The 25,781-nt window shown below is 45.2% G+C and overlaps 1 protein-coding gene across 1 annotated transcript in view; it reads right to left on the reverse strand.

Annotated features, from left to right (window-relative positions):
- Positions 1-2,151: 2,151 nt before the first annotated feature.
- LOC115098990 (G-protein coupled receptor 35-like) overlaps positions 2,152-25,781 on the reverse strand; it is a 28,894-nt gene continuing 5,264 nt past the window's right edge. Inside the window, exons 2-3 of the mRNA XM_029616201.1 lie at positions 4,629-4,771; positions 2,152-3,943 (exon numbers count right to left, since the gene is read on the reverse strand). Coding sequence (XP_029472061.1) covers positions 2,996-3,919 — 924 coding nt within the window. The 5' untranslated portion in view covers positions 3,920-3,943; positions 4,629-4,771 and the 3' untranslated portion in view covers positions 2,152-2,995. The remainder of the gene's footprint in view (positions 3,944-4,628; positions 4,772-25,781) is intronic.

Below are 25,781 nucleotides of genomic sequence, written 5' to 3' on the forward strand. Positions count from 1 at the left end.
TTCAGCAATCTGGTCCTGAAAATGCTGGGGGGTTTTTCTTCCTTAAAAAAACCAAACAAGCAAACAACTTTAAATATACATTTGCCCAAGCTTCAATTTTAGAGCCTGATCTTTTAATCATATATTTATCTTTTATTCTTATGATGCTTCTGTCACATATTTCAATATGTCGGGTGCAAATGTTTGTCTGGCAGGCTGTCCAGAAGAAAACATTTTTATGAGTTGTCAACTTTGATCTTATCCCTATAGACGGTGCCACCATTAGCAGTGTAATAATGTAAGGGAGCTCCCTGTACTATGCTTGGTGTGGGGATAAATGGAACACTTTGGATTCCAGTGCTGTCAGCCTGTCACCTTTGAGGTTCACCGAATTCGCTACAAAATCTGAAAAAAAAAAAAAAAAAAAAAGGTTTATTTAAAACTATGCAGTTAAACTGTACACTTCCGGAAAAGGCTTTTCATTCTTTCTTCCCCTTTGGTTTTTGTGGGATTTCTGAGAAGCTGGGTAGAGATCTGCTAGTCACAGTGTTTTATTTGCATTGCATGGGTTTCAGCTAAAGGTAGATTTAGAAAAATAAATTCATCAATGTGACATTGGGAAATATTTTGCTGAATGGAAGTTTTAATCTTTCTCCTGGCACATAGCAGAAATGCTTCTATTCCATAATAAAATAGTTTATTTTTCTGGGAGGTGGAAAAATGAAGAGAGCAAGTTTACATGGGTTGTAGTTTTCAATCATCTAAATCAGGGGTCCCCAAACCTTTCAAATGAAGGGCCATATGCATTATTCAAATCATCAAGAAAGCTGGGGAAGGGGAGGTCCAGGAGTTTTGATGGGAGGAGGGGGCAGGCCAGGTCCCTCTTGCAGTCTGGTTCTTTCAATGATTTGGGGAGGGAAGAAGCAGAGGGTAATGTTCCCAGAGGAATGACAGAGTGTCATCAAGACGATTTCTAAGAAGATGGTAGCCCTACAATAGTAAAAATAATTTAATTTGTACACAATTTCTGAACAGTGCACACTATTTATAAATAGTATACATTATGCAGAAATAGTGCACAGTATCTGGTACAGACTGGTAGATTTTAAAAGGGCCACATGGGTGCCCATAAATATGCTATTTTATAGCATACTCTTCATGCATGTCTGGAGAGAGAGAGAGACAGACAGACAGACAGACTCTTTATAAGGCTCTGTCTGATATGTTATATATGGACCACTGTAAGGGGGCACTTTGAGTCAGGGTGAGTTTTCGGGAGGTGGGTTGAGGTTGGGGGGGGGTATTACAGATATAGTCAGAGGTATTCATTGTAAAATTGACATCATAAAGAACTTTAGACCTTATAAGTGCTGAAAAGGTATTTGATTTGTACAATGCAGCTAGCAGAGACTGTACTGTACAACTCAACACCTCCCAAAAACTCACCCTGAATCAGTGCCCCCATACAATGGACCATATATAGGGGTAGATTTTCAGACGAGCGCGAACAGCCTACTTTTGTTTGCGCTCCAGGCGCAAACAAAAGTACGCTGGATTTTAGTAGATACGCGCGTAGTCGCGCGTATCTACTAAAATCCTGGATCGGCGCGCGCAAGGCTATCGATTTCGTATAGCCTGCGCGCGCCGAGCCGCGCAGCCTACCCCCGTTCCCTCCTAGGCCGCTCCGAAATCGGAGCGGCCTAGAAGGGAACTTTCCTTTGCCCTCCCCTCACCTTCCCCTCCCTTCCCCTACCTAACCCACCCGCCCGGCCCTGTCTAAACCCCCATCCTACCTTTGTCGGGGGATTTACGCCTCCCGGAGGGAGGCGTAAATCCCCGCGCGCCAGCGGGCCTCCTGCGCGCCGGGCCGCGACCTGGGGGCGGGTACGAAGGGCGCGGCCACGCCCCCGGGCCGTAGCCACGCCCCCGTACCCGCCCCCAAAACGCTGCCGACACGCCCCCGCAACGCCGCGCGCTCCGGCCCCGCCCCCCGACACGCCTCCCGACACGCCCACTCCGAAAACCCCGGGACTTACGCGAGTCCCGGGGTTCTGCGCGCGCCGGGAGGCCTATGTAAAATAGGCTTCCCGGCGCGCAGGGCCCTGCTCGCGTAAATCCGCCCGGTTTTGGGCGGATTTACGCGAGCAGGGCTCTGAAAATCCGCCCCATAGAGTATCAGACAGAGCCTTATAGTCTCTCTCTCTCTCACTCACAAAAGCTATTAAAATTCACAAGGTTGTTTTTAGCTTATGCAAGACTTTTAAAATCTACCTCTATTCGCTGAAACACGCATAAAAAAGCCTACAATGAAATGGAACTTGGACAAAAAAACAAATCAACATATTTTGACCTGTGCACACTGATTTCCATCCCTAACCTAAACACATTTGGATTGTCTCCTTGTAGCCCAGCTAAAAATATACATGGTCTGCAAGACTGCCTGCTCTTTTAGCCTGTGGGATGAGGAGACATTTTTTCACAAGCCATTTTGCTCAGGGTAATTAGTATTTACCTGAGTAAATGACTTTTGAAAATTGTCCTTCTTAGGGCTGCATTGTCTACCCTTGCTATACCCATGACATGGATTTTATGACTTGTAGGTTTTAAGAACTGTGCATGTAGGTGCGCATTTCTATGAATACATTTGTGCTTATAGTAATATAAAATTTTCAATCAGGGCTAGACAGCTAAAACTCACCTGGAAATTAAATTGGACCCCTAAATTAGGTGAATAGTTAGGAATATGAATAACTGGTGAAATGATGTCTGAGCAATTTAGATATCTAACAGTGAATGTTAGCTCAGAGCATTTATATTTATCATAAAACTGCAAGACCTTGTTTCTTGGCTGCCCACTTTTCAGCCAGCTATTAAAATTGTGGACTTTTAAAATGTGAATTAATTTTCTTTCCCATAAGATTATTTTGTTACATAAAAGCTTTGCTCATGTCTCTGGAACTGACATTCTCACAGATACTGTGACCTTAAAGGACATAAAATTACTGCTAACACAGTTCTACAATATCTTTGATTCCTGAGTTTGCTGCTGTAGATTCCTAGACTTTGGTAAGATACAGGAAACTTCCCAAAATTCTTTAGCCACAAAGTAGTAACAAATGGCATCAAAACAGCAGTTTGAATCTGCCACAATTCTGGCAATATGAAGAAACTTCTCAATACTGTCAGATACAAAGCAGGAAGCACCAATGGATTCCCATACAAATCTAATAATGTTTCCAATATGAATAGGTGAAAAGCAGATAATAAAAACAGTCAGATTTGCAGTCACAATATGTATTACTTTCTCAATAGATTTTTCTTCCTGTGGGCTCGTATTTTTCTTTTTCTTCAAGGTTCTGATTATGTGTGCAGTACAGAAGCTCAAGATGATGAAAGGGACAATGAATCCAAAAACAGCAAAATACAACAGTCTTGGGAAATTATGTGGTAGCCTCGATGTAAAACATTTATTTTTTAAACCTGCTTCTGTTTTTCCTAATTCCAGATATACACGCAGAGCAGTTTGCAATATCCATAGCAATCCAGAAATAACTGTAGCTTTGAAAGGAGATCTTAACAGTTTTGCTTTCAGTGGGTACGCAATTGCAATATATCGGTCTATGGCTATAAGAGTGATTACAGAGATGCTCATATACATGTTTAAAAAATAGATAATCCTTGCAGCTGAACAAAGTTCACGGCCCAGTTTCCCATCATTTCTAAAGGAATAGATTCGGAAAGGTAATATGAGGAGAAGACTGCAGTCAGAAATCACCAAGTTCATCATGTACACCCTTGTCTCTGTCCATTTTTTCAGTTTGCAGCAGAATACCCATACGGCCATAGCATTAAACGTGGTCCCAAAAAGCAACATAGGAATATAAACCACCAGTTGAACAAGCTGAACAGTTTTATCCACTGTGCTGTTGCTGCAGTTCATTCTTGATTGCCTTCCAATGAAATGCTGGAAAGGAATATTTTAGAGAGATGGACTTGTTAAACATGACTATAAATATATTAAAGTGCATCCCACGTTTGCTATCAGTTTATCACACATTTATCCAAGGTCCTCTTTTCTTCTTTCTATTCATCAATTTATTGGCAAGACTGAAGGCCGACAAAATTAGTGCAAAAATTATACAAAAGGCCTACAAAATCAACTTGCTTGCACAATTTTGAATTAGCACATTTTTGGGTCAAGGGTTTAGTTCCTAAAACCTCTGGAAGAGAAAACATTCTACAGAAAAATTGAATAAACAAAAACTCCTTTAAAAAGCACAATGGGACTTTTGCTCCAATGGCTACATTTTTTAAATCACTTTTTATTTTGAATTTAAACAGCAGAAACATCAAGTACAGGAACAGAGTGAAGTACTGAGGGTTGTTTTTTCCCCCCTTTATTACCACTCTGTCTTCAATACCATCACTCTGGCCAGCTAGTGGCTGTTGTCAGCCTTCCTTCCCTCTGCTAGGACACACTGCCTCTGTAAGCACTCCCAAACCCAATCCAGCCTGACAAATGGGGGGATGTGAAGCCTTGCTCCCTCCCCTCCCCAGCACTGTAGTGCATTGACTACAACCTGAGCCACTGAGACAACACAAATTTTCAATTATTCTGGTAACGAATGCAAAGAGGGAAAGCTGCTTACCTTCTTGGTGATCTTCACAAATGTCTCTTTGTTCTCTGGGTGTCTTTAAGTACAGATTTAACCTCCAGATAATTAAAAGGAAATGAGTTGTTGATTTTTTTGTCTTGAAAAGGTGAACTTAGAAACTGTTAGGAAGTAGAAATCTAGAAGAGACAATTCTAAAATTAGGCTTAAGAAAGATAATTTTATGACGTATGCAGCAGCTACATGCTAAGATACACCAGTTTTCAAAACAAATGTATCCCCTGCCCCAACTTCTCCTGATATGCTATTGGGTTCTTCTTGCATGGGGGTGGGCAAAGAGTCTTTTAGACCCCTTAAGGGAGATTTTACACCTGGAGCTTCTCTGCAACACAGTCCAGCAAAATAAACACATACATTACTGTAATTGTTGTTCAAAAATAACATTCTTTATGGGACACAAGATTTAAACATTTATTTAAAATAACTATATTCTGCCGAAAATGGCCACCATGCTAAGCTGATTACAGAAATGTTGAAAACAAATAACAAACATGTGAAATTCCATTGAAATACATTGCACAATAAATCACACTACAAATTCAAACAAACAAATGAGAAACATTGCTCAGAAAAATGTCCCACAATTGGTATCAGCATGGTCACCAGACCAGAATGTCAAGACAAGCATGAGCTTTGAGGGGCCGATGCAATAAAGTCGCGTAGAAAGTGGGCGCTGAACAGTCAGCGCCTGCTCTCTTAACGCACGCATGGTGCCCCAAAGCGGGGCACCATGCAATATTTATATTAGGGGTCACGTTAGCAAGGATACGCTACCCTAGCACATGCAATATTTAAATTAGGGGTCACGTTAGCAAGGATACGACCCTAGCACATCCTTGCTAACGTGACCCCAAACGGTTTTCGTGACTGCCGTAAGAGAAACTGACGCTGATAAACCTGGCTAAAAACAATGCCGAGTTTATCGGTGTCAGTTTCCCTTAGTGCTGTATGGCGGTCACGAAAACCGAAGCCGAGTTTATCGGCGTTGGTTTTCATGACCGGCGTACGGCAGTCACGAAAATCAATGCTGATAAACCCGGAGTCAGTTTTCGTGACTAATTCACTGAAAACCAACGCCGATTTTATCAGCATCGGTTTTCGTGGCTGTCCGCTACCCAGAACCGAGCCTGTTGAATGTCGCCCAATCCAAGTCGGGGGTAGGGGTAGCCCTGCTAGGAGCCCGCCCCTTTTCCCAATCATAGTACACAGGCTGAGGCAAGACTAACTGTCTTAGGAGAGCGACAACGGTTTCGCGAGCGAGGAGTGGTGAGAGATCTCTGGTTGCGGCTTCACGTGTGGGTAGGGAGCAGTGGTTAAATAGCAGCTGCTGAGGATTTTGGCATCCCTTATCTGTTGAGGTTCCCCCCACCCCTACTTCACTCTTGGGAGCCCAATATCTGCAGCCAGGAGGAGTTCTGGAGGAGGAGGAAAGTTTAACTTTCTGTAAATTGGGTTGGGTTTAACAGCGTCAGTAACGAAAACCAATGCCGTTAAACTTGGCGTCAGTTTTTGTGATGGGCTCAATCGTCAAATTTTTTTTATTTTATTTCTTTTCTTTTTATTCTTTTTTTTATGCTCACATCTATTAACGCCTGGTCCTGGCAGGCGTTAATAGATGACAGTTAAATGTGCGTTGGAGATGCACATTTTTCTTTTTGCATCGGGAGTAAATGCCTAATAGCCTCATTCACATGCATTCACTCCGCGTTAGATGTGGTTGAATAGGCGCTAATCCCCTTATTGCATTAGGGGATTGATTAGCGCCTATTCTACCCACATCCAACTGCATGTTAAGAGTGTGCTCGGCTCAGCACACCATATTGCATCAGCCCCTCAGACAGTAATACCGAAAACTGATTGAAGAAAGTCACAGTATCTTCTTTTGCTTGCACTGAATCAGGAATAGCATTCCATAATAAGGGCCTTTGGCATAGAAAGTTCATTAACGTGTCTCTAATAATTGGGCAGTTTTACAGAGACAACTTCTAAAAAGAATTTGCCCAGGAAATGTAACTTACAAGAGGGCTTATAGCTACTTAGTAAGTTTGTAAGATAGGATGGCCCTTCCTGTTTTAACACCTTAAAAATTAAAGTGAGAAATTTAAATTGACAGGGTACCGGTGCAAATCATATAACAATGGGGATATAAGATTCCATCAATGTCCCCCCATAATTAGGTGGTTTGCTGAATTTTGTAAGGCATATAAAGCTCTGACAGAAGAGGCTTTATATATTTTAATAGATTTTATGTATGTTAAAACTTTGTAAACCGCCTAGATCCACCATTGTGTGTATATGCGGTTTATAAGAATCTTTTAAATAAATACATTTTAAATAAATAAATAAATAAACCAACAGTGAGTTACAATAGTCAGTTACTATGAAGGGAAAAGTTTGAACTATTGTACAAAAATTAGGGATGTGCAGAAGGAAAAAATTCACTTCGATTCATATTCGCTTCGCCAGGACCCAAATTTGTTGCATTCGTTTCATGGGGGAAAAACAGCAGCCAGAATCCTAACAAAGTATTATCAGTCTGTATTCATATAATCACTATATTATAAAAATTTAAAGTATGTGTGCACTTTTGGTTTTGCATGCACATATATGTGAGAAATAAGGTGCAGTCTAGGGGCTTTCTGAGGCAGAGTCAAGAGTTACACACCTACTAATTATCTTGTGCAATTGATATCAGACTTGTTTATTGTGTAAAAATGGCTGGGCAGGAGGTCTAAGTGAACTGGGGCGGGGGGGGGGGGGGGGGGGGGGGGGGGGACATGCTGAAGAACCAGAAGGGTCTCAATGACCTGGAGAAGGATTGGACAAACTGGTGGAATAATAGAAAAACTGTAAATTTCAATAATATGCACATTTTTAAAACTATATTAACTTCTGCACATAAATCAGGTTTTCTGTGAACATGTCTTACTTAATTTTTGTGTGTAAAATATGGCCATATATAGGGCCATTTTCCCATTAAAGTCAATGGGGGAAGTATTTGCAGCCTATTTTTGGCTGCAGAATTGGAGTTTTCTTATCAATTCTGATGAAACTTCTGGGGAGCAATCATCAGAATGAGAAAAGAGCTCCAAGGTACTTAGACTGTGGCAAAGTGGCACCAAAGTGGCATGAATAGCCTAAGGCAATTTAAAGGCACTTTAAAGGGGCAAAGAGGTACCAGGAGTGGCAAGAGTGCTTTAACAGATGTGCAAAGCAGCAGCGAGTGTGTCATAAACACACCACAGCTTCAAAAGAGAGCACTGATAACAGATGCATGAACCCTCGAAGGCAGCACGACAGGCAAAGCGGCAAGACAAGTGGCATCAACACCCTACAGCACAATGAAGGGGGAACATAGCAAGCAGAAAGACTAGCACCAACACACTGAGGAACCATGATAGTGACAAGATGAGTGAGCAAGCAGAATGGGTATAAGAAAAAATCACAAGGTGCCGATAAAGGGACAAAGCAGCAGAAAGACTAGCATCAACACACTGAGGAACCATGATAGTGGCAAGAACACCACAAGGAGTAGAATCATCTGGTGTATGGCAGCAAGGCAGAGTGACAGAAAGTTGATAGGTGCAACACAGGATGGTAGAGCGGAGGTAGTCTGGTCCCTGTGGTTTTGATAGGGGCAACACAGGCTGGCAGAGTGGAGGTAGTCAGGTCGCTGTGGTGTTGATAGGAGAAAGACAAGGAGGCAAGACAAGACGAGGCTCAGCATGCAGCATGACTGTCAACCGGGGCGTACTGTCCACCCGTCCCGTCTTGAAACACGGACCAAGGAGTCTAACACGTGTGCTAGGACCTGAAACATGATGAACTATGCCTGGGTGGGGTGGAGCATTGCTGCTATGCCAGGCACCCTAGGCAAACCTTACAGCTTGGTGCCCTACCTCCACCTCCCCATACTCAATTTTAAATTATGCATTTAACACATATTTTACATGACAAGTGACATTCTGAGGTAAAATTAATATATAAGTTATTGTGATAATTTCATGCACTGTTGTGATGCCAACAAGAAAACTTTGCATCTTGGAATTCATAAGGTATCATACCTATTGTGATATATTTCGGCATGGTTCTCCCATATCTGCCAACACTCAAAGAATAACAACCCTACCTATGAAAAAGAATCCCTATCAGGAAAACAGAACAGGCCAAGCTAAAGCTACTACAGATCCCTACAGAGAAACCACATATTAAAAAATGCTTCATCTCAGTCTTTGCATGCAGAACACAAACCCTGACCAAATACAGAGTAAAGCCACATAAAGTATAAATAGAAATGTGCAGACAACTGAACTGTAAAACGCATCATGCCAGACTCTATCAATGCAACAATGGAAAAACAAAAATTTCATCATTCCTCATGAAACAATCAATACAATCAAGATATATAAATCATTAATCATAAAAGTAAAATCATTCTAATAAAATACTTTCAAAACAGCTGATGAATAGAATATCCAATAATTAAAGACTCATGCAAATTTTGAAAGCTTTACCAAACACCAATAAAATATTTCAAACAGCAGAACATCACATACTACCCAATAATTAAAATGGTAGGCAATCAAGAAAAATGAACTTAAAAAGCCACCTCCAGCAGTTCTCCTACTCATTTCTCTTGCAGGCCACACCAGAAGCAGCAGTAGCTGCTGAAGCTGTCCTCACTGTCCTCTTCCTTAGGGACCACAACCAATCTCTTCTGTCTCTCACACACATACACCAGTCACACCCTCAGGACCAGTTTCTGTCTCTCGCACACCAATCATCTCCCCAACCAGTCTCTCTCTATCTCCATCTCTCTCTCACACACACCAGTCATCTCCCTGATCAGTCTTTCTCACATATAAACACGTCACCTCTCTGACCAGTCTCTCTCAATCGCACAATGCTCTTGCTCTCTCTTACTTACACACAGGCTTTCAATTACACACATGTTCTATCTCACTTACAAACAGGCTCCGCGGAGGAAATCCAAGATGGTCGCTGCCATCTTTAGGCATGAGGCCGCGCCCCCTTGCTTGATTTAAAGGGACCTGATCCCTTTAATGATACTCACCTGCTTCCAATGATCCAGAGCAGAGGAAGTATATAAGGATGCTTCCTCTGCTCATTCCTTGACTTGGCAACGTCCTACGTTGGTCAGGTCTGCTTGCTTCGGTGAGTTCCAGTGTCTTGATTCCTTGTTCCTGTTTTGTCTTGGTGTTCCTGGTTCCTGACTTTGAATCGGCTAGCGGTGACTCCTGGTATTGACTTCGGATTGGCAAGCGGTGATTCTCTGGTGCGTGACTTCGGACTGGCAAGCGGTGATCCCTCGGTGTGTGACCTCGGACTGGTAAGCGATGACCCTCTGGCACTTGGCCTTGGACTTCTTCCTGACCATCGTCTCCAAGGGCCCACCTAAGTCCCAGCGGCCTGGGTCCCTACGGGCTCCTCCCGGGGGAACCGCGGGCTTCCAGGGGTGAAGCTCCAGTCAGCCCTTGCACCAATCGTCCATTTCCCTGACTTCTCAAAGATCCACCTAAGTCCCAGCAGTCCGGGTCCCTAAGGGCTCCTCCTGCAGGGACCGCGGACTTCCAGTGGCGAAGACACACTTCCTTTCCTCGACGTCACGACTCTTCGTCCGCCTCCACAGTCGTCTCTGTCTACAGTGCCGAGGGTCAGCTGGTCACATCTTCTGTTCCTGCCTCGCCTCCCGATGGGAGAACCTACGGATCTTTCTCCAAAGGTATACCATCCTCCCATCGGCCCAAGGGTTCACAAGCCTGAGCATAACAACAACATGTAGCTTTTGCATGGGAATTTACATTCATACTTTTTTTAAACCAAAAGCATGCATGCAAATCCTAATTCTCTTCCAACTTCATCCTTTAAAAATGGTTTAGCAGGGATTTAGGCAGGCATTTCATAAGTTAGTCTGAGGCATGCTTGTAAGCATTAGATTATGAATTTCTAATATCCATCTGCAAGTTAGAGGATGACTTTGTTTTTCAACCTTTTATGATGTTTTATGCTTGACGTTTTTATGTTTCATGTGTGACTGGTTGGCATTATGTTTTATTGTGTGTTTTATTATGTAATCTACTTAGATATTTCTTGATAATGCAGGATATAAATATTTTAAATAAATAAATTATAAATAAATAAATTGAAAAACTGCCAAACAAAAGCTACAAGCACAAATTCCGTCCTTGTTGTAGGAAGATCCATCTATGTCCAATTAAGGATAGAGAAAAGTAAGTGGGGGTTTCCTAAATATAAAACAGTAGCCAAAAGGGAATAGAGGGGTCATCTAGAAATATTCTGCTGCTTTTTTCTCTGCCTGCATAGCTGTTTTATATGTATTTATTTATTTCTAACATTTCTAAATACCTTTCCAATAATAGCTCAAAATGGTTTTCTGTATGTGCTGTTGATTTGCTGCATATCATCATTTTGCTACCTTATCACTCAAATTGCTAACCACAGTAACTGTTGCGGTCCTGGTCATGAGACTCGCGACCGGGTCCTTACCTTTTTCCTCGCTTCAAGACCCGCAGCAAACACCGGCATTTCCCGGGCCTGGTCGGGCCTCTTCGTGGTGGCATCTCCACGAGGGAGATGCTGCCGAGTGCAGAACTCAAGCCCCGCCCCTCTTTGGTGCATGCGCGTGCAGGGGGATTCTCTTAAAGGCCCAGTGGTGCGAAAACATGGCCGGCCCCCAGAATGACATCAGACACCGGTAGGGTATTTAAACCCGGCGTCTGACTGAATACTTTGCCTTGCAACAGGGTTCACTCCTCGGAGTTACTAGTTGCTTCTGCGTCCTGCTTCAGTTCCTGTGTTCCTGCTTCAGTTCTTGTGTTCCAGCTTCAGTTCCTGTATTCCAGCTTCAGTTCCTGTACTCCTGCCCCAGCTCTCCTGACCTTTGGACTGCCTTCTGGTCTCTGATTCCGGTACGCCTACGACTCTCCTTGCTCGCTGCCAGCCCTGACCTCGGACCGTTCTCTTCTTGAAGTCTGCTCCGGGAGACTGCGCCTAAGTCCCAGCGGTCTGGGCCCTCACGGGCTCCTCCTGGGGGGGCCACGGGCTTCCAGTGGCGAAGCTCCTGTTTGGTCTTCCAGCTCCGTGCCGCCTCCCGGCCGTTTCATCACAGCGGAGACTCTCTCTTCTTCTACTCGTCATCCGCATGGCCGGCCCAAGGGTCCACAAACTCTAGTGATAACAGTAACTACATGGGTTGTTTATGCAATTTAAAGCTTCAGATAACAATCCACACTGGGAATGCCGCCAGAGATCTAAATCTTGTGATGAATGAATGCTATTCACCTGTAACCCCTGGGCTGGTAGTCCCAGATAGAAGTTCCAGAGGCCCATAGCTCAAATACAGTCATTGATAGTACACTTCACTTTATGGTCCATTATACTTCACTATTTTGGGTCCCCAACCCATTGGTCTGGAGTTTTCCTGGAATGATTTGCACTAGCTACAGAATGTGAAGTTCTATCCATAATTCAGAAAATGAACAGCTCTTCTTGGCTATTGAACTTATGTAACATCTCTCTGCTCAGGTTTCTACCTGCCAATTTAGCACCCACAATACTTTAAAATGTTAATTTATCATTAACATCAGAACAATTACCAGATCAACTGAAACACCCATCAATATAACCCATTCTAAAGAAAGCCTCTTTAGATCCATCTATAGTGGCTAACTATTCCATCTGACAAGAGAGGGAACAATTTTAGATCTAATTCTCAGTGGAGCACAGGATTTGGTAAGAGAGGTAACGGTGGTGGGGCTGCTTGGCAATAGTGATCATAATATGATCAAATTTGAATTAATGACTGGACGGGGGACTGTAAGCAAAGCCACAGCTCTTGTGCTAAATTTTCAAAAGGGAAACTTTGATAAAATGAGAAAAATAGTTAGAAAAAAACTGAAAGGAGCAGCTACAAAGGTAAAAAGTATGCAAGAGGCATGGTCATTGTTAAAAAATACCATCATAGAAGCACAGTCCTGATGTATTCCACAAATTAAGAAAGGTGGAAGGAAGGCAAACTGATTACCAGCATGGCTAAAAGGGGAGGTGAAAGAAGCCATTTTAGCCAAAAGATCTTCATTCAAAAATTGGAAGAAGGATCCAACAGATGTGGTAGGCCTGATTGACAAACTGAAGAGTAGTAAATCACCTGGATCAGATGGTATACACCCCAGGGTTCTGAAGGATCTAAAAAGGAAATTTCAGATCTATTAGTAAAAATTTGCAACCTACCATTAAAATCATCCATTGTACCTGAAGACTGGAGGGTGGCTAATGTAACCCAAATATTTAAAAAGGGCTCCAGGGGCGATCCGGGAAACTACAGACCAGTTAGCCTGACTTCAGTGCCAGAAAAAATAGTGGAAAGTGTTATAAATATCAAAATCACAGAACATATAGAAAGAAATGGTTTAATGGAACAAAGTCAGCATGGCTTTACCCAAGGCAAGTCTTGTCTCACAAATCTGCTTCACTTTTTTGAAGGAGTTAATAAACATGTATTAACGATGAACTGGTAGATGTAGTGGATTTGGATTTTCAGAAGGCGTTTAACAAAGGTCCTCAAGAGAGGCTTCTAGGAAAAGTAAAAAGTCATGGGATAGGTGGCAATGTCCTTTTGTGGATTACAAACTGGCTAAAAGACAGGAAACGGAGAGTAGGATTAAATGGACAGTTTTCTCAGTGGAAGGGAGTGGGCAGTGGAGTGCCTCAGGGATCTGTATTGGGGCCCATACTTTTCAATATATTTATAAATGATCTGGAAAGAAATACGACAAGTGAGGTAATCAAATTTGCAGATGATACAAAATTTTTCAGAGTAGTTAAATCACAAGCAGATTGTGATAAATTGTAGGAAGACCTTGTGAGACTGGAAAATTGGGCATTGAAATGGCAGATGAAATTTAATGTGGATAAGAGCAAGGTGATGCATAAAGGGAAAAGTAACCCATGCTAACATCTGAATTGGCCACTGTTGGAAACAGGATTCTGGGCTTGATGGACCCTTGGTCTGACCCAGTTTGGCATGTTTTTATGTTCTTCATATGTTCTTATTTCTATAATTCCTTTCTTGGTAAAGGTCATTGAATCCATAGTTCTCGATCAATTAAATGACTATCTGGAAGGTCATAACTTTCAGAAATCTCAACAAAATGGGTTCCATAGAAGCATGAGCACTGAAGTTTTACTTTTGACACATTTTGTTGAGGATTTGAAGATGGACCCTCATATGTACTGGTACTTTTGAGATCCTTATTTGAAAGCCATTTACATAAGAACATAAGACATGCCATACTGGGTCAGACCAAGGGTCCATCAAGCCCAGTATCCTGTTTCTAACAGTGGCCAATCCAAGTCACAAGTACCTGGCAAGTGCCCAAACCTTAGATAGATCACAAGCTACTATTGCTTATTAATTACCGTAATAGCAGTTTATGGATTTATCCTTTAGGAACTTATCCAAACCTTTTTTAAACCCAGTTACACTAACTGCTGTAACCACATCCTCTGGCAATGAATTCCAGAGCTTAAATATGTGCTAACTCAAAAGTTATCCATCTAAATGGCAAAATAAGCATATTTAGCCACATATCTGGCTAAATTATAGCTGAATAACAATTTATCCACCCATAATTTAGTTAGATAAAAAAGGGGCATTACATGGATGTTCCAGGGAGGGGTTGAGTTATACAGCTATCCTAGCTGAATATGAATATCCCATATATCTGGCTAAATAAGTCAGATAATGTTAGACCTGTTTCTGAGCCTTTTATCCCCCACCTGCCAAACCCCATCCTCTCACTAAAATCTATCTATTATGACTCTGCACTTACTTCACAGCAGGAGCCGTGGACTTTAAATCAGTGCAGCACAGAGCCGCACCTATCGGGACTCTCTCGCGGCATGGAGTACCACTGATGCCCTCTTCAGCCTCACAGCAACAGAGTCCGCAGTCCTCGGGCGCCCGTGCGGCATGGAGCCACTCCCCAGTCTACCTCCTGTGGCAGAGAACAGCCTCCAATGTCGGGGCCTGTTTCTCGACCCAGCCCTGCTTCTCTGGCATTAGTGACAGCATGGCCGCTCTCCATGGTTCTGATTTCCTCTTCCTGTTTCTTTCTAGGGCGCGGGCCGTGCCTCCTTCACTGATTTAAAGGGCCATGGCCGGAAATGCCATAGGCCCCACCTGGACTCCTCCAAGGGCATTCCTGATTTTCAGCCCTATATAAGGGCCCAGCTTCCAGTCCTTAGTTGCCTTCGCAAGGAGTTAGTTCCTTTCCAGGACTTCTCGTCTTTGCTCCTGCTTGTATTTCCTGTTTTTAGTGGGATCCCTCATTGTTCTTCATGTTCCTCATCTCTTCTGGATTATCCCTTGTCTTCCTGATGTCTTGTGGTCTTCCTGATGTTCCTTCCTGATGTCTCATCTCTGCTTCTGCTTCCTGGACCCTTGGTTCCTCATCGCTACCTTCTCGGGCGTGTCACGTCTTGTCTCGTCACCTCGTGGCATGCGCCTGCCTTCTCGTTCACAGCACTAGTCTCTGGAGGGTCATCTTCACTTGAAGCCAAATCTCATCTTGGTCCCATATTTCATGCCTAAAGCCAAGTCTCATCTTGGCCCCCTACCCTATGCTCGAGCCAAGTCTCATCTTGCTCCCTTACCCTGGAAATCGTCTCGGCCCTCGGATGTTCTGGTGGCTGCTCCATCCATGCCTAAGACTCTGACTGAACCTGTGCCATTCGAGCGTGGTCCGTGACCAGCCATGGGTGGCTGTGAAGGGCGCATCTTGGTACAGGCTTCTACTGAATCTTCACCATGTTCCGGCTTCAATTATCATGTATTCATCTGGAGTCCGCTTCGCTCTTAAGCGTGTCCGTGACCAGCACAAGGGGTTTGCCCATGTCGGTGGGCTGTGTAGGGCTTGCTGCTTGGCAGCCTCAAACCAGTACTTGTTCCTAAACCTTGATCCTGAGTCTTCGTGCTCAAGCTTCTCATCTGAGTCTTCACATCCCAAGCTTCTCATCTGAGTCTGCACGCTCCAAGTCTCCTGTCTCAATCTTCATGTTCCAGAGCCTTCATCCGCTCTCGTCTCCTGTCCAGCCTGATGCCATTGCCGTTCTCAGCGGCAGGTCTGAAAGGGCTTGGAGTAGTAGGAGGACCACTCAGAGACCAACCAAGGGTGGTTGGTCTCACTGAGGTATGCAGATCGGCAGGGGCCTGGGCTTGGCCTGGACCCAGACACGGATCTGTCTCACCAGCCTTGGTGTTTCCCCAGATCTCCTCTCTGGGTTCACTGAGGTCCAAGGGCACACATCTCCTATTCTCGTGCAGCAGCTGCTCATGGCATCTCTTGCTACATCTAGCAATGCGTTCACATAAAACACTATCACTGAGGCCAGAACTTCCCAGCTCCACTCCACACAATATACATTTGTTCCCTGCCGCACCCCCAACCCCTCAGACTCTCTTCCCCAACTTCAAAGGTTTAAAAATCCCTACTGGGAGAGGGGTCTGCACTCATCCGCTCCCTGCGAGGTCCAGCGCAGCTTCTGTCAAAGCTGTATTAGAAGCATATACTACATTCAGTTTACATTTATCCCACTGAATATATGGGACAGATTATCTGGCTAAACTTAGATGGATAATTTGTCCACTGAATGGCCTACTGAATACTGGCCTCAACAGATCTATTGTTGGCTTTCAACACCTTATATCATCCTAAACAACTACTGTCTCATCTTCAAGTTTTGGTATATCAGGATCATTATTTAATTGGTTTTCTTCATATATTTCGAATAGAAAACAACAGGTTCTTGTTGGTCATTCTACCTCCATCTGGCATGAATTATCCACGGGAGTCCCTCAAGGATATGCCTTATTGTCTATGTTATTTAATATCGATCTAATCCCTTTTTGTAAGCTTCTTGCTGGCCTTGGTGTCTACTAAAAGATTTACACAGATGCTATATAGTTTTTCATACTGGTTCATTTATCTTGGTGTTACTTGTAATCTATCTATCAATGATTAAGCTATAGTTACATCATAGCAAACTTTCCTTCCATGTTAGCAAAATGGTGTTGATGATCCTGATTAGGACTCTCATGACTAATCCTCCAAATTCTTTCAACAAATTCATAACCTTGGTGGATTTTTGGACTCAAATCTCTCAATGTAAACATATATTTGAAATAACATAGATCCGCATGGTTTAAACTCAGAATGCTAAAAAGATTTGGATGATAATTTTTGCTCAGTTCTCCAGTATTACTGTAAATCCCTTTATTTGGTTTTACTTTCTTGTATGACTCAGCCACTACAGTTAGTTCAAAACGCTGCACACAAACTATCCGTTACCGGTATGTACCAACATTTACTTCTATTTTACAGATGGTTCATTAGCTGCCTTTGCAATTGAGAGTTCAGTTCAAGATTGCAACCCTGGTTCATAAAATTATCTATTTCAATTCGGTCTCTTTCTTGAATGTTACTTTATGGATATATCATCCATCCAGAGCATTGTGATCTGCTAATTGTGACCTACTCGATGTGCCTTTGGTAAAAGCTACTCAACTGGGTGAGACTAGAGAAAGGGCCATTTAGGTTGCAGCACCTCTCCTATGGAACTCATAACTTGAACAAATTCGGCTGATACATATTAAAAGCAATTCAGAAAACAACTTGAGGCTTAATTGTTTAAACAAGCTTCTGAGTGAGTACTAATTCTAAATGACTCACTCATTTTATGCCTCATAGCAATTGATCTCCCAGCTGCCTTTGTCTATATTTGTATTTTGATCAATATTGTACTGCGTTTACATTATGTTTTTTATTGTATTTTATGTGCATTTTACTGTAACCTGTCATGGATGCATTGTGGGCTATACATGTTTACAAGTAAGTAAGTAAGTAAGTAAATAAATAAATAAATAAATAATGCCTGGTATTCCCTGAATAGAGGGAAGATAATTTTTCAAGGCCCTGTGCATTGCAGTGAATTGTATCACCAGATGGCAGTACTATATACTGCAGTGATGAGTGATGAATTATCTATGTAGTATGAAACACACTGGAAGCTAATTTGGTTTCCAACACAAATTTTACTGAAATGATGTACAATGATGAGGTGATATTTAAAGCTGAACATAAGAACATTAGACTTGCTATACTGAGTTTGACCAAAGGTCGATCACACCTAGTATCCTGTTTCCAACAGTAGCCAATCCAGGTCACAAGTACCTGGAAAGATCCCAAGGGGTAGATAGATTTGTCTTACTGGAAAATTTGATCACCTTACTTGTTGTTCCCATTTCCAGGTCATTTATAAATATATTAAGAAGCAGTGGTCCCAGAACAGATCCCTTGGACACTCCACTATGTCCTTTCTTATTGGGAAAATGTACCATTTAGCCCTACTCTCTGTTTTCTATCTTTTAACCAGTTGGTAATTGTTACGACTGTCGCTACCCAACATCTCCACTCCGCCCTCCTTACCTCTCTGGTGACTCCTCCTGCGGTTGAAGGACATTTGGCTGCCGCGGCGTCTGCCTGCCGTGCTCTCCGGTGTCCCCAGACTGGCTTGGGTTCTGCCTCCCGCCATGATGTTCAGCTGCCTTAGGGCGCGCTCGCCACGCAGCCCTACTTCAAGTACCTTCAATGGCGTGAACCTCAGGGGCGTCCCCCTGTGATGACGTCATACATCCAGGATACAAAAGGCCTACGTGATTGCTAGCTAATCGAGTTAGCAAAGGTTTCCTAACGGATGGGATTCGCTCTCCGTACCTTGCAACTCTGCCTCCTTCGGACCTACTTTATTTGGGGTACCCGCTCCTTGGGGCCTCTCTCTCTTTCTTATCTTTCAGGTCGCAGTCTGGAACCGGTACTCGCTCCTCGAGAGCACATGTTCCTGGACTCGCTACTTGGACTCCACTTCTGCCAGGAAGACACCGCTGCCTATAACATTGAGTTACCATCTCTATCTCTCAGAGCTATTCCCTGGAACCAGGTACTCGCTCCTCGAGGGCCTGCCTTTACTCTAGTTCCTGTGCTCCCCACCGAGAGACCGCTGCGTGAGAACATTACCAAAGAGGCTCTATTCCTGAACTCTGCATATCCTTCTACTACTCACAATATCAGTTCTCTCTATTACAGCACAGCAATCGTGGGATCACTGTTCCAGAGCCTGAGGGACTACCAGCCAACCGGGCTACTTTCCAGTTCACTACTGCCACCTCTGATGGTTCACTAATCCTGTATAATAAAAGAACTAGTGTGTGTGGGTCTCCTACGCTGATCCTGACCTGTGGCCCCTCATGGGACTTTCCCCCGTGGGTGTGGTCATCTGACACAGGTCAGGGATCCACCCAAAACCCTTACAAATAATAACAGTAATCAATAGGACATTGTCCTCTATCCCATGACTTTTTAATTTCTTAAGAAGTCTCTCATGAGGGACTTTGTAAAATGCTTTCTGGAAATGCAGATACACTATGGAGCAGATTTTCAAAGGCTATGCGCATAACATATGCCTGCAACCCGAGAAAATCTGCCCCTGTGTGCGCCGAGCCTATTTTGCAGCGCGCGCAAGCTCTGGGACGTGTGTATGTCCCAGGGCTCATAAAAAGGGGCGTTCCTGGGGCGGGGCCATGGCAGGGTGCCAGCCCGTGGGCATGCCAGGATGGCACCGAGGCCTCTTGCACAGCCGCTATGCCGAGGGATGGCGTGCCGGCAGCTGGCCGGTGCGCGCATGTTACGCATGCCCAGAGGCAGGCGTAACTTTCGAGATAAAGGTAAGGAGGGGGTTTTAGTTAGGGCTGGGGGGGCGGGTTAGATAGGGGAAGGCGGGGGGGCGGAGGGAATGGGGAAAGCCATAGGGGCTCCCCTAGGGCTCAGCATGCGCAAGGTGCACAAGTGTGCACCCCCTTGCACGGCGCCAACCCTGGATTTTATAACATGAGTACGGCGCACATGTTATAAAATCGGGCATAGATTTGTTTGTGCCAGGTTGCGCGAACAAATCTACGCCCTTGCGCTGGTTTTAAAATCTGGCCCTATATGAACTGGCTCACCTTTTTCCACATGTTTATTTATGCCATTAAAAAAATGTAGCATATTTGTGAAGCAAGACTTCGTTTGGCTAAATACATATTGGCTTTGTCCCATTAAACTATGCCTATCTATATGTTCAGCAATTTTGTTCTTTAATATAGTTTCTACCATTTTGCCTGACACAGATATCAAGCTCACTGGTCTGTAGTTTCCAGTATCTGTTGCGATCCCGGGTCATGCCCTGGGATCTCCACTCACACCTGGTCCGCTCTGTCCGCGGGAGCCCCCCTCTGGCCCGCCGAACCCGAGACGTGGCCACTCAGGCCTGAGATGTGGAGTCCCCCCTGCGAGGGAGACACCGCCGGCGATCCACTGCTGGCCCCACCCCCTAGGTGCGTACGCTCGCAGGGGCTCTCCATTTAAAGGGGCCAGCGCGGGAAAACAGGACGCCTCCCTGCTGACGTCAGATGCTGCTGGGTTATTTAAACCCGACAGCCACAGCTAGCCAGTGCCTTGCATCAAGGTTGACTTTTCAGAGTAGCTAGTTGTGCTTCCTGCTTCCCGGTTCCTGCTTGTTCCTGATGTCTGATTCCTGGCTCCTGACCTTGCTTCATTCTTCGACTCCGGCTTCTGCTTTCGTCCCTGGTTTTGGCATCCGACGTCTGATTCCTGGCTCCTGACCTTGCTTCGTTCTTCGACTCCGGCTCCTGCTTCCGTCCCTGGTTTTGGTATCCAATATCTGACTTCTGGCTCCCGACCTTGGCTTGTTCCTGAACTTCGGTTTCGTCTCTTCCCACTGCTGCAGGTACTTGTTCATCGCCCGCCCGGAGGTTACTCCTAAGCCCCAATGGCTCGGGTCCTCATGGGCTCCTCCCGGGGGGACCGCGGGCTTCCAAGGGTGAAGTCTCTCCTGACCTCCTGGGCATCATCTCATTGTTGGATTACCTCAGCAGGCTGCTCTTCTGATCCTTGGTCGTATAGGATCCACCTAAAACCAAGAGGCCCAGGACCCTACGGTTTCCTCCTGGGAGGACCTTGGGCTTCCAATGGTGAAGCCGTCTTCGAAGTCTCTCCTCAGTGTTACATTGGCAACCTTCCAGTCTTCAGCTACCATAAGCATTGTCACTGATAGTTTACAAATTTCCAGTAGCAGGTGTGTAATTTCTTTTCTCAGTTCTTTTAGCTATCTGGGATGAAAACCATCTGGTCCAGGTGATTTGCTTCTCTTTGATTCCTCTATATGCCTTATTACATCTTCCAGGTTCACTAAGATTTGTTAAAATTCCTCTGAATCATCACCTTTGAATATCATTTCTGGCATGGGTATATCTCTGATCAATACATCTTAGTAGAAAAAACTTTTATTGTAGATATAGTCACATCAGTGTACATTAATCAAAGATATCTTAATAACGTAATAATGTAATAACTGTATCTGGCCCCCCTGACGCAGCCCTGATGCAAAACATGGCCATGTTAGGGTCCTTGTGCATACATTATTAAGATATCTTTGATTAATATGCACCACTGATGTGACTATATCTATATAAATAAAAATGTTAAATAGTTTGTACGTCGTCACTAATCTCGCCAACCGCTTAACCGAATGCGTTCAAATTTGCACACAACATTCTCTTCCCTTATGGTAAGGATCTTATACACTTACATTACATATAGGTCACACCTGTGACAGGTAATACAAGTTTAAAAATTGCTTACACAAAACAGCGACATCTGGTGGCCGTCAGCGCAAGCGCAACCTCACACACACACACCACACCCCACCCCCACACAGGGCTACTATCTTTCATTCACACTCCCTCATAACACACAGAAATCCACACTCATCACACCACACACCCCCACCCACACGCCTGCCAATGTCACTTACTTCACCCACCCTCCCAAAACACACCAAAACACGGATTCCTGGCTGCTACATTGGGAAGCCACGCATTTCACACACCCTCCAAATTTAAATTAAAGTACCCTCTTCCACCCACCCACGCACTGCACTCCGATCACACACTACACCTGAAACAAGTCCGTGCTTCTCCGCCAGCACCACAGGAATGGTCCGGGACACATCGCATTCAGTAGGGCCGTCGGATGCCAAAAACAAAAATGGCGCCGGCGGACCTTGCCCTTACTATGCTATATGGAGACAACAATGACGTCGGACTCGGTACACCATGTGACATAGTAAGGGCAAGAGCCCGTCGGCGCCATATCTTTTTTAGGGATGTGAATCGTTTTTTGACGATTTAAAATATCGTCCGAAATATTTTAAATCGTCAAAAATCGTTAGGGCCACGATACAATACCAATTCCCCCGATTTATCGTTAAAATATCGTAAATCGGGGGAAGGGGGAGGGCAGGAAAACCGGCACACTAAAACCCCCTAAAACCCACCCCCGACCCTTTAAATTACATCCCCCACCCTCCCGAACCCCCCCCCAAATGCTTTAAATTACCTGGGGATCCAGCGGTGGTCCAGAACGGCGGCGGTCCGGAACGGCCCCCTCAATTGAATCCTGTTGTCTTCAGCCGGCACCATTTTGCAAAATGGCCGCCGCAAAATGGCGGCGGCCATAGACAAAAACGATTCGACGCAGGAGGTCGTTCCGGACCCCCGCTGGACTTTTGGCAAGTCTTGTGGGGGTCAGGAGGCCCCCCCCAAGCTGGCCAAAAGTTCCTGGGAGTCCAGCGGGGTTCAGGAAGCGATTTCTTGCCGCAAATCGTTTTCCGTACGGAAAATGGCGCCGGCAGGAGATCGACTGCAGGAGGTCGTTCAGCGGCGGTCCGGAACCCCCGCTGAACGACCTCCTGCAGTCGATCTCCTGCCGGCGCCATTTTCCGTACAGAAAACGATTCGCGGCAAGAAATCACCTGCAGGAGGTCGTTCAGCGGCGGTCCGGAACCCCCGCTGAACGACCTCCTGCAGTCGATCTCCTGCCGGCGCCATTTTCCGTACGGAAAACGATTTGCGGCAAGAAATCGCTTCCTGAACCCCGCTGGACTCCCAGAAACTTTTGGCCAGCTTGGGGGGGGCCTCCTGACCCCCACAAGACTTGCCAAAAGTCCAGCGGGGGTCCAGAACGACCTCCTGCGTCGAATCGTTTTTGTCTATGGCTGCCGCCATTTTGCGGCGGCCATTTTGCAAAATGGCGCCGGCTGAAGACAACAGGATTCAATTGAGGGGGCCGTTCCGGACCGCCACCGTTCTGGACCACCGCTGGATCCCCAGGTAATTTAAAGCATTTGGGGGGGGGGGGTTCGGGAGGGTGGGGGATTTAATTTAAAGGGTCGGGGTGGGTTTTAGGGGGTTGGCTCATGATTTTAACGATTTTTCACAATAGTTTACACACCCAAACGGCAACAATACGATTCCCTCCCCCTCCCAGCCGAAATCGATCGTTAAGACGATCGAGGACACGATTCACATCTCTAATCTTTTTTACTCCCCACTGTTCCTCTTTTTTCTCGCTCCCAGTTATTCTACCCCTGGTTTTTTGTAACTGCTTCCCTTTGCACCAGTTTAGTTCTTCTGTTCTATGCACCCCTTGTTTCTATGTAAACCAGCATGATGTGACGTGTTCATGAATGCCGGTATATAAAAAACCTAAATAAAATAAAAATAAAAAATAAATATCCTCGGTGGACATTTGCCCTTACTAGGTCAGGAATCCTGACGCACATCTTTCACCGGTGAAGTTTTGCGACATGGCAGCCGGCGGAACAAACCCTAGCACACACCCTCGCCACCGGCTGGCAGTTTACACAGGTAGCCGGGGAGGAGCACGGTGGGGGACCATTCTTATTTTCCGCCGCGCATTTTTCACAGGGGGGGGGGGGCACTCATTCTCCACATCTCCCGAGAGGGGGGCTGTAGCGTGGGTTGCTCTATTTCGCCGGGTTGGGGGGGGGGAGCCAGGAAGGTGTGCTTGCATATTTAAACTATTCTTTGCTGGTGCTGTTCATTTGGGGTACAAAAAAAAAAAAATCACACAAACTGTAACCTTTACTGCTCTGTTCTGTTTTTTCAACTTAACCAGGCTCAGCCACAGCAATGCGTGAACCGATTGCTTTCAAATTTGGACACAAGCTTCACCTCACATACGGCAAGGTTATTCTACACTTACGTTACATATATGTCACACCGGGGGCTGGTAAAAAAATTTTAAAATTTGGTTCCACAAAACAGCGACATCTGCTGGACGTAAGCGCAAGGTCTTACACCTTGCACAAATGCTCACACCCCACACACACATGACCAATGTTTGGGATTCACACACCCTCCAACCAGACACAAATCCACCCTCCTCATACACCCCCGCACACATGCCAATTGTACTTACTTCACACACCCTCCCAAAACACACAAAAACCCACAAAATTCCAGCATGCTACACCGGGAGGCCACTCACATGTCACATGTTTGCTATTCCCACACCCTACGAACTCACACAAAAACACCCTCCTCACACCCCCCACACCCATGACTTTTCTACTTACTGCCCACACCCTCAGAACACACGCAAAACGGCAGAATAGTTCGGGCTGCTCCAGCAGGGGGGGGGGGGCAACACCGCTCCGGGACACATCACATACACTACGGCCGTTGGCTGCCAGCAATCAAAATGGCGCCGACGGCTCTGTCCCTTACTAGGACACTCGGGAACACCAATGGCGGCAGTAGCCCATGTGACATAGTAAGGGCGAGGGCCCGTCGACGCCATTTTCTGGACTGGCAACCGGCGCTCCTTCGCCCTTACTATCTGAGCGAGACGACTGCTCCCATTGCTCCACCCCACTGACAGAGTAAGTTCTAACAGCTGTCGGAGACAGTTTCAGTGCTGGCTGCCAAGGGCCCGGCGCTAATACTTCCATGCCGGAACGAACGCCCGCTCCACTGACTACCATTTTTGACAGGTATCGGCAGGCCTGCAGGGGGGGCGTAGGAATGTTCTTGCGTCCATGTTCGGGGGGTGGGGGGAACAGGGGGCGGTTATCCCCATTCTCTTTTCTTTCTTTTCCACTTAACCTGGCTCTGCCACTGCAACGCGTGGCCGGGTACAGCTAGTCTACAATAAAATATTTTTCTACTAAGATGTATTGATCAGTGATTAATGTTTGCCACTCATTAGCGCCATCGCATTTGCTCTATATGTGTGTGCTTTTAACTCCACCTTGTTTGTATGGGTATATATCTTACATCTTCCTCACTGAATACTGAAGCAAAGAAATAATTTAGTGTCTCTGATATGGCTTTGTCATCCCTAAGTAGAGTTGTGAATCCGATTCTGGTTCCAATTCACATCGTCAATTCTTTTTTGTGCGGCCCGATCGGGTTTCTTTTTATCGGCTGCGCCCGAGTCAATAAACAAAAAACCCACCCCGACCCTTTAAACATCTCCCTTAGCTTCCCCCACCCTCCCGACCCCCCCCCCCAAAACATTTTAAAATTACCTGGTGGTCCAGTGGGGGTCCCGTTTTTAAAGATGGCATGGGCCATCCATTACTCCTACCATGTGACAGGGGCCAGTCAATGGCATGGATACCCTGTCACATGGTAAGGGCAAAGGGCCATCGGCGCCATTTTTATTAGTGGCAGCCGACGGACTGAGAGCGGGAGATTGCTCCGGGGACCCCCACTGGACCACCAGCTAATTTTAAAACATTTGGGGGGGGGATCGGGAGAGTGGGGAAAGCTAAGGGAGCTGTTTTAACGGGTCGGGGTGGGTTTAGGGGCTGTTTTTGTGTGCCGTTTTTCCCGCCCTCCCCCAAAATGATAAGAGAACTTCACAATTTCATGGGGTTTTCCTTTTGGTTTCGGGGAGCCCCCGATTTCTGACAACTTTGAAAATATTGTACGATATTTTCAATCATCAGAAATACGATTCACATCCCTATCCCTAAGTGCCCATTTTACTCCTTGATCATCTATCGGAAAGAGATCTAGGTGTCATAGTGGATAACACATTGAAATCGTCGGTTCAGTGTGCTGCGGCAGTCAAAAAAGCAAACAGAATGTTGGGAATTATTAGA

The sequence above is a fragment of the Rhinatrema bivittatum genome, chromosome 9 (assembly GCF_901001135.1).
Source record: "Rhinatrema bivittatum chromosome 9, aRhiBiv1.1, whole genome shotgun sequence".
NCBI lineage: Eukaryota > Metazoa > Chordata > Amphibia > Gymnophiona > Rhinatrematidae > Rhinatrema > Rhinatrema bivittatum.